The following is a 14,596-nucleotide window of genomic DNA, read 5'->3' as shown; positions in this document are numbered from 1 at the left end:
CTGGGCCTGGGCCAGGCTGCCCCCAGGAGTGTGCCTGTGCTTGTGTCTGGTAGAAGGGGAGCCTTCACCCCCAGCCCCTGCTGTGGGGCCCCCACAAGGGGCCCTTCCCTGGTGAGTTTCCCCTATAGCCCCTGTCTCCTGGGGACTCAGGTCCAGGCTTTGGGGGCTGGGGTGAGACCCATCTCAGAAGCAGATCCACACATTCCCTCCCTACTCTGGCCCCCATTCTAGGTATTGGGGTTGGGAAGGATGGGGTGCTGCCTCACTTTCTGCAGAAACAGAACATGAAAACCCATTCTGGGCCTCAGCCCTCTGCTTCTCTGATCACCCAGCCTGCACAGCAGCCACTCAGAGGGTGAAGTGACTGTCCCCAAACCTAGTCAGCATGTCCTGCCTCAACAGTGTCACCCGCCCTTCGTCTCATAACTGTCTTCCTCACTGTCCTTTATGATCCTGAGGGCCAGGAGACAGGAATGGGCAGAAATAGGGACAGGGCATCTGAAAAGTCACAGGTAATGGCTGTTGGGCTGAACCATCACAAGTGTTGTTGCCAGTGTTGTCACCATTGATACACGGTGCAGGCTCCGTGCCGGTCGTCAGGTCATAAGCATCAGCTCATCCCATACCCCTGCCCCATGAGGCACGTGGAGTTAAGTCATTCAGAGGAGTGGAGAACTTGCCCATGGGCCTACAGCCACCTACATGCCCTGGCCCAGAGCTCTCTGGGTTCCTTGCTTGTGGGACATAATATCTAGCCCCCAGCAATTCCAAGTCTTTGCTGTGGGGCTGTCTGTAGTTCCCAGGCCCCAGTGGAATGTATCAAATTGGATATGGGTCCCTGTGTGTGGAGCTCCTATTCTCACTGGCTGCTGGCCTCTGGCCCCAGCAAGGAAGGAAGCAACGTGCTCTGAGACCAGCACGTGGAATTGTTTAGCCAGGATATTCTCAGGGAGAGAAAACATTTTTCTATTGTATTCTTTAAAAAAAAAAAAAAAAACAGAAAAAACAAAAAGGCCTACAACAAACTCGGTATATTTCAAATGACTTGAAAGAGCCACTGTTTTTTGTTTAGGGTTTTTTTTTTTTTCACTGAATCTCGCTATTTGGGGCTTTCTAATGTCGGCAGGCAGAGTATGGTGATAAAAGCAGAAAAACAAAACCCATTAGAAGAAAGTATTTGTGGCAGTGTTTGAAGGATGTGTTAAAATGTTCACTTTTCTCCCCATACCTAAATGGTATAAAACCAGGAACAAATAATTCTAATGAAGCGTATGCTCTCAGCTAGCTCTTCTTTGGAAGTGAGTTATTAAAAAGACCAAAAGAAAATGATTTAGGAGCTCATGACTCATTTAATTTTTATTGTCTTTATATGAACCAGTCATGAATTCATTGTAAAAAGATGAGAGGCGTTTGATTAGCATGGAGAGCTGTTTGCACCACGATAGACAGTGGTTGTAGGCTCTGCATTAAAATAATCTCATTAAATGCTTGGGTACATTTTGTTTTAAAATCTTAGAAAACACTACACTTGAAGCACTTAAAGGCTTTGGCCAATTCTCTGTAGCTTGTGTCGAAAACATCTGAACATCCAGTTTAGAGTTTTGAATGAGTTCAAACTGTTGGGAGTGTTGTCCAGAGCTCTCCAAGATATGGGGGCCGGGGCCTGTGGTACTCCAGCCTGTGGAACTTGTGGGGTGACTCTACCCTGCCAAGTGTCTCCTCTGGCCTTTGCTTTCTCAGTGCCTCTTTCAAGGTCCTCTTTTCCCTCTTAGGGGAAAGCCTTAGGGGAAGCCCTGGCCTCAGGGCTTGATTTGTACTCAGTGACCACTTCCGGCCCCATCTCCAAGGTACAGGGTCCCACAGGAAGGTTCTGATTCAGCTTCTATACCCTGACTGCAGAGCCCAGGAACTCCCCACAGAGTCTCTTCCTCCCTGAGCCTCACTGCCTCCCTACTGAGGCCCAGCCAATGAAGGAGGCCGATTGGTGCCTCTCTTGGTCACTACAGATTGGAGCCCACCCCTCCAAGGGCACTCTCCACACTAAGCAAGGACAAGGGAGCCACCAAGAGGTCCTGCAGCCCATGAGCCATGCCCAAGCACTGCTCTTCCTGGACTCCCCCTCCCCAGCCCCATGCAGCTGTTTCAGGTTTTGTCTACAGCAAACAAGACTGCAGTAAACATCCTTATACCCACCTCTTTGCACATGTGTGTAAGTTGACATGTAAGATAAGTTCTTGGAAGTGATGCGTTTTCAGTTTTGATGGGTTTTGCCAAATCTCCCTCCAAAATGGCTGCACCAGTCTACGCCTTCTCCAACAATGTGTAAGAGTTTTGAACACCGTGTCAGGAGAAAATTCCTAACTGAAAGTCATCTTGGTCCCTGAAGTGAGCCATAGAAGGAGATTTAAATCCTCTCTGGAGTGTCTCAAGGACAGGAATCAGCTGTCATGGCTGTGAGTGTGGTCCACGTTAGAGTCAGGAGCTGGAACCCTTGGTAAGGCCTTCTCAGCCTGGGGATTCATGATCCAAGGGTCCCCAGGAAGAGGGTTGCAGGTTTCCCAAAGGAAAGCAGCGGGTGTGAGGTGGTCTGGAACTTCAGATGACCGCTGCAGTGCAGTCTAGAACCTGAGTCCCTTCCCGCTCCAGCTGGGGATGCCACGCTAATTAGCCAAGGAGCCAAAGCCCCATTCAAGGGCTCAGGCCTGCACCTCACCAGAGGGCCCCATTAGCTGCCACCCCTACTACATAACACTCTGGAGTCCTGGCATGTCAAGAGGTATTTGTCCCCTGGCCTCTAAGGGTGGACAAGTGGAGTGCTCAGAGCAACGTCTCTGGCATGAGGCTTCTGTTGCAGGTTGCTGAGCCCCCGTGTATACCCAGACAATCAGGTTTGTCCCTATATGTAATTTCAGCACGCATACCACTAGGTCAGAACTTCCCTATTTGAGTTTTTGAGCCAAGTGAAGTTGGCTCTTCCACAGAAGACACCCTCTTCTGACATAAACTGGAAGTTAGGTGGTTCCCAAAACCACCCTCAGGTTCAACAATTTGCTGGAAAAACGGAACTCATTGTAAGTGTTATATTCACAGTTAAAGTTTAATACAACAAAAAGAGTACAGATTAAAGTCAGCCAAGTGAATACAGCAAAAAGAGTACAGATTAAAGTCAGCCAAGTGATGAAGCCCACAGGGCAGAGCCCAGGAGGGCTCTAAACATGGAACCTCTGTTCTCCTCTCCCAGTGGAGTCACAGACATGTCACTGTCACAGTGTCAATTTCCCAGAGAAGCTCACCCAGGCCTCGGTGTCCAAAGTTTTTGCTGGAGCTCATTCAAATACTGCCCACGTGGCTGCCCTCTCATCCCCAGCCCCTCCAGAGACAGAACTGGTACCACCTGGCCCAAAGACCCCAGGCAAATAAAGAGACCCCTATGAGGCATGACATTGCAGAGCCTAGAGATTGCCTCCCTGTAGCCAAAGAGGGCAAGACCAAACCTCTCTGGGTAATATGAATTCTTTACTATCCTTCCTCTCAGGGCTCCCCACGAGGTAGCATGCTAGGCTAACACACTCCCTGAAGTCAGAAAATACTCATTGAGCTCCAGTTATGCACAGGAACCACATGCCATGCTGAGGATAATACAGTCATGCACAAAGAGATGAGTCATGCACTAAGAGATAAGGGCCTCCCCTTTGGCATCCACGGTCAGAAGGAGAGACTGACCGCACACACCAGAAGACACCCAAGTCAGCCAGGGACCACACATGCCCTGAGCCTTGGAGGAACCAGGTGCTCTCCCCACAGTGACTTCTCTCATGCCTCCAACTCCCTCTTCTGAGCCTGAACCTGGGAACAGGCAGGAGGACAGGCCCACTCCGGATTGCTCATACTGAACGCAGCTGCCCACAACAGCCCTCTTCCAGGGGGCTCAGTCAGCTACTTAGAGATTGCTCCAAGTTGCACAGACTTCTTTTTCTTGAGCAGACTCTGAGAAAGAGGATGGTTCTTCAGGTCTTTGCAGGATGGCAACTCCGTCCTATTGTGTCCGGAATTGGTGGGTTCTTGGTCTCACTGACTTCAAGAATGAAGCCGCAGACCCTTGCGATGAGTGTCTCCGTTCTTAAAGGCGGCATGTCCAGAGTTTGTTCCTCTTGATGCTCGGATGTGTTCCGAGTTTCTTCCTTCTGGTGGGTTCGCAGTCTCGCTGGCTTCAGGAGTGAAGCTGCAGACCTTCACGGTGAGTGTTACAGCTCTTAAGGAGGAGCATTTGGAGTTGTTCATTCCTCCTGGTGGGTTCGTGGTCTTGCTGGCTTCAGGAGTAAAGCTGCAGACCTTCACGGTGAGTGTTACAGCTCATAAATGCAGCGTGGACCCAAAGAGTGAGCAGGAGCAAGATTTATTGCAAAGAGCAAAAGAACAAAGCCTCCACAGCACACAAGGCGACCTGAGCAGGTTGCCACTGCTGGCTCCAGCAGCCTGCTTTTATTCTTTTATCTGGCCCCACCCACATCCTGCTGATTGGTCCATTTTACAGAGAGCCGATTGGTCTGTTTTACAGAGAGCTGATTGGTCTGTTTTGACAGGGTGCTGATTGGTGCATTTATAATCCCTGAGCTAGACACAAAAGTTCTCCACATCCCCACTAGATACAGGGTGTCCACACCACACAAAGGTTCTCCAAGTCCCCACCAGAGTAGCTAGATACAGAGTGTTGATTGGTGCATTCACAAACCCTGAGCTAGACACAGGGTGCTGATTGGTGTGTTTACAAACCTTGAGCTAGATACAGAGTGCCGATTGGTGTATTTACAATCCCTTAGCTAGACATAAAGATTCTCCAAGTCCCCACCAGATTAACTAAATACAGAGTGCCGATTGGTGCATTCACAAACCCTGAGCTAGATACAGGGTGCTGATTGGTGTGTTTACAAACCTTGAGCTAGATACAGAGTGCCGATTGGTGTATTTACAATCCCTTAGCTAGACATAAAGTTTCTCCAAGTCCCCACCAGAATAACTAGATACAGAGTGCCGATTGGTGCATTCACAAACCATGAGCTAGACACAGGGTGCTGATTGGTGTGTTTACAAACCTTGAGCTAGAGACAGAGTGCCGATTGGTGTATTTACAATCCCTTAGCTAGACATAAAGGTTCTCCAAGTCCCCACCAGAGTCAGGAGCCCAGCTGGCTTCACCCAGTGGATCCCCCACCGGTGCTGCAGGTGGAGCTGCCAGTCTTCCGCCACGCGCCTGCACTCCTCAGCCCATGGGTGGTGGATGGGACTGGGCGCCCTGCAGCAGGGAGCAGCGCTCCTCCGGGAGGCTCAGGATGCACAGGAGCCCACGGCGGGCCAGGGGCGCGGGCCGTGGGGCAGGGAGCGGGGGTAGGCTCAGGCATGGCAGGCTGCAGGTCCCGAGCCCTGCCCCGCGGGGAGGCAGCTAAGGCCCGGCAAGAAATCGAGCACAGCAGCTGCTGGCCCAGGTGCTAAGCCCCTCACTGCCCGGGGCTTGGGGGCCGGCCAGCTGCTCTGAGTGTGGGCCGGCCGAGCCCATGCCCACCCGGAACTCGCGCTGGCCGGCAAGCCGCACAAGCCCCGCGCAGCTCCGATTCCCGCCCGCGCCTCTCCCTCCACACCTCCCTGCAAGCTAAGGGAGCCGGCTCTGGCCTTGGCCAGCCCAGAAAGAGGCTCCCACAGTACAGCGGTGGGCTGAAGGGCTCCTCAAGCACGGCCAGAGTGGGCACCAAGGCCAAGGAGGCAAGAGCAAGGGAGGGCTGCGAGGGCTGCCAGAACGCTGTCACCTCTCACTATGAGGGGCTGGAATGAAGTGAATGGCGCTGTAACCTCAGTGTTGGTCACGGAGGTCAGCACTAGAGAGCCAGTGTGTTGGTACGTGTGTGCACTCATGCGTGTACATCATCATGTGTACCACATGTCCATGTAGATGTTTGGGTGTGCTCCCTCCCCCATGTGTGCACGCTCACATGTACTGCATGTGTCCATGTGGATGCCTCTGTGTGCTCACCCACATGTGCATGTGGTCCTGGCTTGGTCTGGATAAGGGCCAGGCAAGTCTGGACGTGTTTGAGGAATGGCCATCACCGAGGCACCGCATGTCACTCTATGTTTAGGTTCGCTGCATTCGACTGTGCAGGTGACATGCTAAAGTTAGTGGCATTCTGGGGGCCAGAATTGAAGGATTGTTGGAGGAAGAGACTCCCCGTTTACTCCCTCCTCCCGCAAAGAGAGCCAGGGGTGCTCCTGAGGAGGGCAATGTTGGAAAAGCTCTGAATAATTGTTTCTAAACTGAGTCTGAACTTGTAACATTGACAGTATCATTAACCTAAACTCTAATATCACTCTGGAGTCCTTGCATTGAACATTTAGTCCCTAAATATTCAGTATTGATGGCTCATTTCCATATTACATATACCTGACTCCCATGGATCACTATGACAACATCCCCCATCTCATCTCTGCTTAACTATTGTTTAATACTTAAGTCTCATTTAGTTGTGTTCTTTATTAAGGGCAGATACTTAGAAAATCGCTTTTTAAAAGGTGAGAACCGTGTCTTTAAAATTGTCTCTTTCCCAGAAAATAGATATCCATCAATACAAAGAATGGTCTAATCTGACATCTGTTTATTTCTGTAAGGAACCTTGATTTTGCTAATACAGTTCTATGCATTAGAGCAAAAAAAAAAAAAGCCATCCATAAAGAGACAAGTACAGAGATGCAATCAAGCATTGATAGCAGTATTCAGATGCATCTCAAAGAACATTCAGAAGAGGAAGGATTGCAGGCTTAGTTTTATGTAGCTTCTTATAAGTCAATTGTTAAAGTAATTTTCTCACATCCAGTGAGGTAAATTTGATTTCTGTAGCCAGTATTCATATCCAGAAAACAATATGCGCTTTGTTCTGTAATTATATGATGCCTATCATTTTCACCCAGAGACGTTATTTTACTTATTACAGAGTCAGCTTCTCCTCCGAGCTGAAGCCACAGGCAGGTAATGCTTAGGTTCTCATGGAAGAGCCATAACACACCCAGCAGCCCCTCAAGTCCTCCAAGGGCTGACACACACCCCTTAGCACCTGAGTGATTGCCCAAGAGTTAAGTCTCTGCTCCTGGGGAGTAGGGATGTGTACTTAGTAAGCAGGAAAGAAACAGACAGTGAGGTTAACAGACAGCACAAGGTTAACAGACAGCACAAGTCATCAGTAGAGGGTGGGAATCCATGCACGATGGGCTTTTCCATCTCTTCCTGCTGCTCTGAGCTTTGGTCGATTCCAACGTGCCCCAGCCTGAGGAGTGCAAAAGAGCCTCGAGTTCTCCCCAGGGCTGCAGGATGGAGAAGGGGACAAGTGGGGAAGTGGGGACGAGACTTGAGACCAGTGCTCTGCTCTTCCCGCCAGCTGCCTCATTTTGAGCCTGTGTGGCTGGGCAATATTTGAGTGGACAGGAAGGCAGGTGGGCACCTCGGCTGTCAAACTGAAAGAATCCCGGCAGAAAGCCTAGCTCAGTGCCCTGTACAGTCCACTCGACAGCTATTTTTTGAGGGCCCACTGTGCACCAGGACTGTGACAGGCACACGGGGCACAAGCCTCCTTGCCCTCCTCTGCAGAGCTCACATTCTGCAGGGGAAGACAGACAGCAAACAAGGTAAGTACAGAAAGCAGCAGGCGGCACAGCAGTGGGTCCGCAGGAGGCACCAAGCAGGGTGTGGGGCAGAGGTTAGGCTCCAGAGATGGGGCTGCCAGACAAGGTTGGAGCAGACTTGCAGGAGAGGGAGACAGACAGACAGCCTGGGAGGAGGGGAGCATGCCTGGCACGCTAGAGCAACAGCAAGGGGAGTGTGCGAGGGGGTAGTGTCTGAGAGGGGCTGGCCCCCAGCAAACAAGGCTCTGAGTATGAGGGGCGTGATGCGGCTGCCTTGGGGCAGAGGCTGTGGGCCAGAAGCCAGGGTCCCTGGCATCCCCCAGGAAGGTGGCGGCTGGCCAGAGCAGGAGCCATGCAGGTGAGGAGAGAAGACCCCACTCTGAATGAATCTGCAAGGACAGCCTAGTGTCTCAGCCCCTGGGGAACTGGGCTTTTGTTTTGTTTTCTGGATTGGGGTTTTCAGGGATTTTTTCCTGAGGATTAAATACATACAAGGTGACGTGTAAGTTCCCGGCACACGGTAACCTCTTGAAGACCGTATGTTGGTATTAATGGGTATCAACCTGAGGTTGATATCTGGGAACAGTGGCCTTGGGGCAGCCCTCAGAGCCCAGGGCCCATCTCAACCTGAGGAATGTGGTGGTGCTGATGACTAAGCAACACCATACAGGTGGTGATGAGGGCAGGGCCTGCCAGAGCCTGAGGCCAGCTTCAAGGGCCATCGTGAGAAGGGGCTATGGATGTGAAGGCTCAGGAAGGCAGTTTGGAGGGAAAATGCCAGCAGGTCCACAGCGCCAGGCTCCCTGCAAGCAGCTCTGGTTTTTGCCCTCTGGGATGGTGTCTGCCCTGGGACCCACCAACTGGGGTGCTGAGGAGTTTCCAAGCCCTGCCACCCTTTTCCCTTTGAAATGGCTGTACCATTTCAGGATGCCATCCCACCACTGAGACTCCAAGCTAAACAGATTTTCCTCCAGACTTAGGTTTTGACACAGGAAACAGCTTAGACTAGAAATATGTCGGCCCCAGAACTGACTAGTCATTAACTTTTCATAAGCAACTCAAGTATGAACCTTTTATGACTCTTACAATGCAGGATAAATCAGCTATCTAGTGTTTTATTTTATCATGGAGGCTTCCGCAGAATGGTAGAAAAGGGCTCTTTGAAGCAGAGCAATGTTTCACAGCAAACTCTCAGGGTTTCCGCAGCCCTCTGCAACATTTTACTTCTTTGGGAGCACTGCTAGGAGTTTTTGTCCTGACCCTCCCTACAAGCAGGCTGCATGTGCTCACCATCTACCTTCCTGCCTTTGCCCTACCCCAAGTTTCACTCTGGGCCAGCACCCCTTCATCCAGCTAATTAGCCAGAAAGTGTCTTTTATTTTTGGGGGGGGGGGGGGGTCTCGCTCTGTCACCCAGCCTGGAGTGCAGTGGCGCAATCTCAGCTCACTACAACCTCCGCCTCCCGGGTTTAAGTGATTCTCCTACCTCAGCCTCCTGAGTAGCTGGGACTACAGTTGCCCACCTCCACGCCCAGCTAATTTTTTTGTTTGTTTGTTTTGTATTTTTAGTAGAGACAGGGTTTCACCACGTTGGCCAGGCTGGTCTCAAACTCCTGACCTCAAGTGATCCGCCCACCTCGGCCTCCCAAAGTGTTGGGATTACAGGCATGAGCTACCGCGCCCGGCCCAGAAAGTGTCTTTAAGGGGTTTCGGGACCATTGTGGCCGGGCCCTCTGGAGTGTTAGCAAGAGAGAACATCAGCATTTCAGGGACAGGAGCTCACGTGAGTATCAGCGGAGGACCCGGGGAGCTGCCCTCAGCTGCTTTTAGCCCTCATGCCACCACAGCCTTCTCTCCTGCCACCAGAATGCTTCTGTGGGAAAAGGGAGCTCAGAAAGGGCCAGGCAAAGGCAGGAAGGATGATTTGGTGTTTGCTCCAGTGGGTCAAGAGGAGTTTTGCATCTTCTGCTAATAATAACAAGAAAAATAACATCCCCTGTGTATATCATGCATCCCACATTCAAAAATACACTCACATGCATTTTCTCACTGGATCTCCCAACACCACATAAGGCAGACAGGCCATATATATTGTCCACAACTTACAGGTGGAGAAGCCAGTGCCCAGAGAGACTGGGTACATTGGTCAATGGCAGAGCTCAAGCTAAATCCTGGATGTCCTGAGTTCCCATCACTCCCCGCAGATGACAGTGCACAGCCCCCTTGCTCATCAGTGAGCCTGGGCCTTCTCTGTACCATCAGCTCTGAGCACCATATCCTGGGAAATGTTTGGTAGCCAAGGCCCAACCTGATGAGGGCTCTCTGTAGAAAGCAGGTGATTCCAATCCCTGGCATGTCTGTAGTTGGTGCCTGGAAGGGCCAGCACTGGGCACAGGTCTGCAAAAGGGAATGCAGCTGACTGGGCAAGTGCTTGGTGCCCAACGCTCATCAGGGGACTCTGATGCAGCCAAAAGCCCCTCCTGCCCATCCCTCCTCTATGCACTGGCCTATTAAGACCCCATCGTGTGAGGCTGCAGAGATGGCAGTGCTGAGGCTTATTGAGCCATTTCCTGTGGAACCCATGGGCATCTTTGATGTTCCTGCCCTGGTTTTTTTGTTTGCCCCATTTTCCCCTTAGTTCTATTTCCCTTCCCTTGGGTTACCAAGATCTCTGCAAGCAGCCTGAAATCATTCTGGAATTGAGGTGGGATCTAAACCATAGGCAGGCCAACTGCAGCCCATGGGCCAAATCCAGGCCACCAACTTTAAATAAAACTTCAGTGGAACACAGCCACGTTCATTAATTTATGTGTCGTGAAGGCTATTTTCATGCTGTAATGGCGGAGTTGGGTATTTGGCAGAAATTGTGCTACCCATGAAGCCAAAAATATCTGCTCACTAGCCCCTTAAGAAAGTCGGCTAACCCCTGCTCTAAACAAGGCCTGGCCTCCGGAAACAGAGCTGCTCATCAGGCGAGCAACACCCCTGAGAAACAAGCAGGCAGCTGGTAAATGGGGGGACACGTGGGCCTAGTTGCTTGAAATTGAGAGGGCGTGTGCTGGGGGAAGTGTTCAAACCAGGCCTCATGGAGGAGGGGCCAGGTACACAAGGCCTTAAACAGATGCAGGGGTCTGGGCCCACAATGTGGAGGCGAGATGGGGTTGCTGCTGCCCAGGACGGCTCACCCCTGCAGACAGCTCTGGCTGAGCAAGGGCCAGGCAGAAAGGAACTCTCTCCCAGCTGCAGGATTTCTGGAAACCCAGGAGACAGCTATGGTTTCCAGCCTGTTCAATAAAGAGGCCAGTCTCATCGTCGTCTTTGCCCTGTGCAGGACTTTGGAGAGGATGATTCCCTGTACATCACCAAGGTGACCACCATCCACATGGGCAATTACACGTGCCATGCTTCCGGCCACGAGCAGCTGTTCCAGACCCACGTCCTGCAGGTGAATGGTTAGTAAATGGCTCCATGCATGTTGTCCCCTCAAAGCCCCCCCAAACTGCTGCTCAGATCAGCCTCGCCCCCTCCTGTATTCTGTCTTCTTAAAGAAATATCTAACCCCAAAATATATCATCTCTCTTATAAGTAAAGGGGAACCGTGTGGAAAGGGCAAAGTCTGTTGACCGATTTTCATATTTGGCTCCACCCAAAGCCTCCATAGATGAAACAAATCCAAGTACCATGGCGTGAGCCATTCAGACCAGTCACACTCGGCAGCTGGGGCTCCCACAGACCGTGTGGAGCATGGAGCATGCCCCTTAGGCAACACAGTGCTGGTGAGCCGCTGTGGCCTCTGAATCTAGTGAGAGCAGAAACTGAAATCCACCACTCCTTCCAGGTGGTATGGAACCATATCACTTGTTCAATTAGGAGGCTCTATTTCCTCCAAGGGCTTGTGTCCGTCTCCCTCCCCAGGAGGCCCAGTGAGCCTCATCTTAGCCAAGCCAGGACAGAAACTGAGGCTTGGAAGCTTTTCCTTGATTCTCACAGGACCCTGTGTTGCCAGGAGTCCCAGAAACTGAAGAATTCACTGCCTCCTGATTACAGCAGCCAGGGTTTTCCCAGCACTTGCCTTGGTCAGTCCCTGTACTCAGCCCTTCACATGGACCTTCCCATCCACGTATCTTAATCCACTTCATGGATGATTTGCTAAAAAAGGTCACTTGCTTGGGGTCACACAACTGCTGGGTGTTGCTCTGGATCCAGACCCCATACTCTGACCTCTAGGTCACACCGCTGGCTGCCTCAACCTTGTCTGATGAAATAGAATACGTATACAATGCTTGGGAAATGCCTGGCAGAGGATGTAGTTCAAAGTCCAAGGTAGGGTAGATACGGGGGTGAGTGTTGGTGTAGTTCAAGCCAAATTTAGCTGTAGTTGGTGGACACAGATGGTCAGAGCTGGTGGCCCCTCAGAGAGCCTCCTTCTCATTATGCAGTTTGGAAAATCAAGACCCAGAGAAAATGTTCAAGCCAAGAATAGAATATAGGCTGCTTCTCTGGGGAGCTGCCACACTGCCAGCAGTGGGGGCAGGATTCCATGCACAGGCAGGGCCACCATCTTCTGGGACTTGCCCTTCCATGACTCTGCGCTGACTCGGTTGACTAAAGAAACCATTCCAGCAACTACTTCCTCTCTCAAATTATCAGTATAACTTGCCCATAGCCCAGACCTCCCAGAGATGCGGCCCGAGCACTGATGTGATTTATAACTTTGGGTAAACCTCTTATATTGCTTTCATAGGAAGGAAAAAGAAATCAGACATAAATGATTAATCCCCTAAATTAAAAATATGCTTGACCTCCCCACAGTTCAGACAAGTAGCGATTCATTCCCGAAAACACAATAATAACCTCCTGAATCTGTTTATTACTCCCGCATGCTACTTTCGTGACTGTGCCTCTTACTTAAGGATCTGTTTACACTGCCTTTCACATTGGGAATGGTCAGTGTTTCCCAAAGACAGGGGGCCTTTGTGTTATGGATGCAAATGTTTTCACTTGAAGGTTTTCAAATTTAAGAGAAAACGAGGCCGGTGTGGTGGCTCACGCCTATAATCACAGCACTTTGGGAGGCTGAGGCTGGATCGCTTGAGCCCAGGAGTTCGAGCCCAGCCTGGCCAACATGGTGAAACCCTGTCTCTACAAAAAAATACAAAATTAGCCATGTGTGGTGGCACGTGCCTGTAATCCCAGCTACTTGGGAGGCTGAGGCATGAGAATTGCTTGAACCCAGGAGGTGAAGTTTGCAATGAGCTGAGATAGCACTGCTGCACTCCAGCCTGGGCGACAGAAGGAGACTCTATCTCAAAGAAAAAAGAGAGAAAATGAATGTGTGTGCTTAGGATATATTAATTTCACATTATTTTTAATGTGTGGATTAACACAAAAGGAAAAGAGGAGATCAGGGCCAAAGGAAAGAGTTGGGTCTCTGCCACGTTGCTGGCAGAGAGCTTGGTCTCCGCCTTTCCTGGCAGGGCCCCAGCAACTTCACACACCTACATAGACCCTCCCTGTCCACACTGTTCCATCCTCCTGGCGGGAGGCTGGATCCAGAGCCCTGGCACAGGTAGGAGCTGCCCAGAGCTGGCTCTAACTTCGAGTATGGACAACACTTCAGGGTGTTTTCAAGGAGAAAAATGGGGCATAGTTGAGAGAGAAACTGGGATAAAGAGAAGGGTTTTTTTTTTCAAGGTAGGAGAAATAAAAGCATTGTGTGGGCTAACAGGAAAAATCCGGTAGAAAAGGGGACCAGGATGCAGGAGTGAGAGGCGTGGGAGCTATGTCCGAGCAGGGGTGGTGTCTAGGTAGGAGGTGGACGTGACATGAGAATGGTCTGGAAGTGGCAACGAGGGCCCAGGAGGACGCCTACCCCACCTCCCACCCTAGCGGTACCAAGAGAAGGGGCCGCCCCTGAAGCCACTGCAGGAGAAGCTGCATTCTCAGGAGGAAGCCAGGTTTCCACTGGAGCAAGAAGGTGAAGGAGTGCTCATAGAAGAGTCTGAGGATGTGGGAGATGTTGCTAATGACAGAACATGAGTTCCAGAAGGCACAACAGGAGGTTCTGGGGAGTAGGGATGCCCCAGAGGCGTAGGCTTCTAGTGGAGATTGGCATGATCTGGGATAAGGCGCAGGAGGAGAAGAGGCCTAATGACCCTCAGTAGAGAGTTGGGGCAAAACTGGGGAGACACAGGGGCACCGGAGGTGGAGCAGGCAGATCTGAGGCCCCCTCTTTAGTCCTGCTGAAGGGCTGGAGGCCAGTGGGGAGTCATCTTACCCGCTTTGGCTCAAAAAAACCTCAAGACCAGCAGAGGGTGCATCTCACTCTAAGCACATGTGAGCCATCTTTTTGCCCCTGCTAATGGAGACCCAGGTGTCTTGCATTTAGTTATGTATTTTTAAGTGAATGATTCATTCCACACCCTTGACTTGCAGTCAGGTTTCATTTTGTTCTAGAACACTGGCATGCACTTTGGTTCAAAATTAGTCCTGAATTGGTCTGGGAGAGCTTCCAAGTCAGGACTGACTCAGGGTCTCCCTTGGAACCTGTTAGGCAAATGCACATCCTCCAGCCCCATCTCAGATCTTAGGAATCAGATGCTGGGGGTGAGCCCAGCATCGTGCTTTACCAGGCTCCCCGCACCTGCCCCTATGCCATTCATGTGGGTCTGCAGGATTCCTATCAGAGGCCAGGGCTGAGGCACAGGCCAGTGTCCAGCCCTGGTGCTGGCCGCCTCACGGAGGGGCCGGTGTACCACCCACCATACAGAGGCAAGCTCATTCCTTGAGTTTCCAGTTCACTGGACAAGCCCACTGCCAGTAAAAGGACAGGCACCATAGACATCAGGAAGCACTTCCTGGGTGAAGTGAGAGGGTGGAGCCTGTTCCCTATTCTGACAATTTTCTGAGACCACTGTCCCCGTGCTCCCAAA

General features: G+C 51.2%; 1 protein-coding gene and 1 long non-coding RNA gene across 3 annotated transcripts in view; one reads left to right on the top strand and one right to left on the bottom strand.

The window, feature by feature from the left end:
* Nucleotides 1–14,596, bottom strand: part of LOC129059707 (uncharacterized) — a 162,408-nt gene that overhangs the window by 35,511 nt on the left and 112,301 nt on the right. The gene's annotated exons all lie outside the window — the stretch shown is intronic.
* Nucleotides 1–14,596, top strand: part of FSTL4 (follistatin like 4) — a 413,592-nt gene that overhangs the window by 362,195 nt on the left and 36,801 nt on the right. For both annotated transcript variants that reach the window (XM_054556514.2, XM_024247171.3), the window contains exon 8: nucleotides 10,996–11,116. In XM_054556514.2, coding sequence (XP_054412489.2) covers nucleotides 10,996–11,116 — 121 coding nt within the window. The remainder of the gene's footprint in view (nucleotides 1–10,995; nucleotides 11,117–14,596) is intronic.

The sequence above is a fragment of the Pongo abelii genome, chromosome 4 (genome assembly GCF_028885655.2).
Source record: "Pongo abelii isolate AG06213 chromosome 4, NHGRI_mPonAbe1-v2.0_pri, whole genome shotgun sequence".
Classification (NCBI taxonomy): domain Eukaryota; kingdom Metazoa; phylum Chordata; class Mammalia; order Primates; family Hominidae; genus Pongo; species Pongo abelii.
The sequence above is the reverse complement of the archived record's forward strand: the minus strand, read 5'-3'. Positions and strand labels throughout refer to the sequence as shown.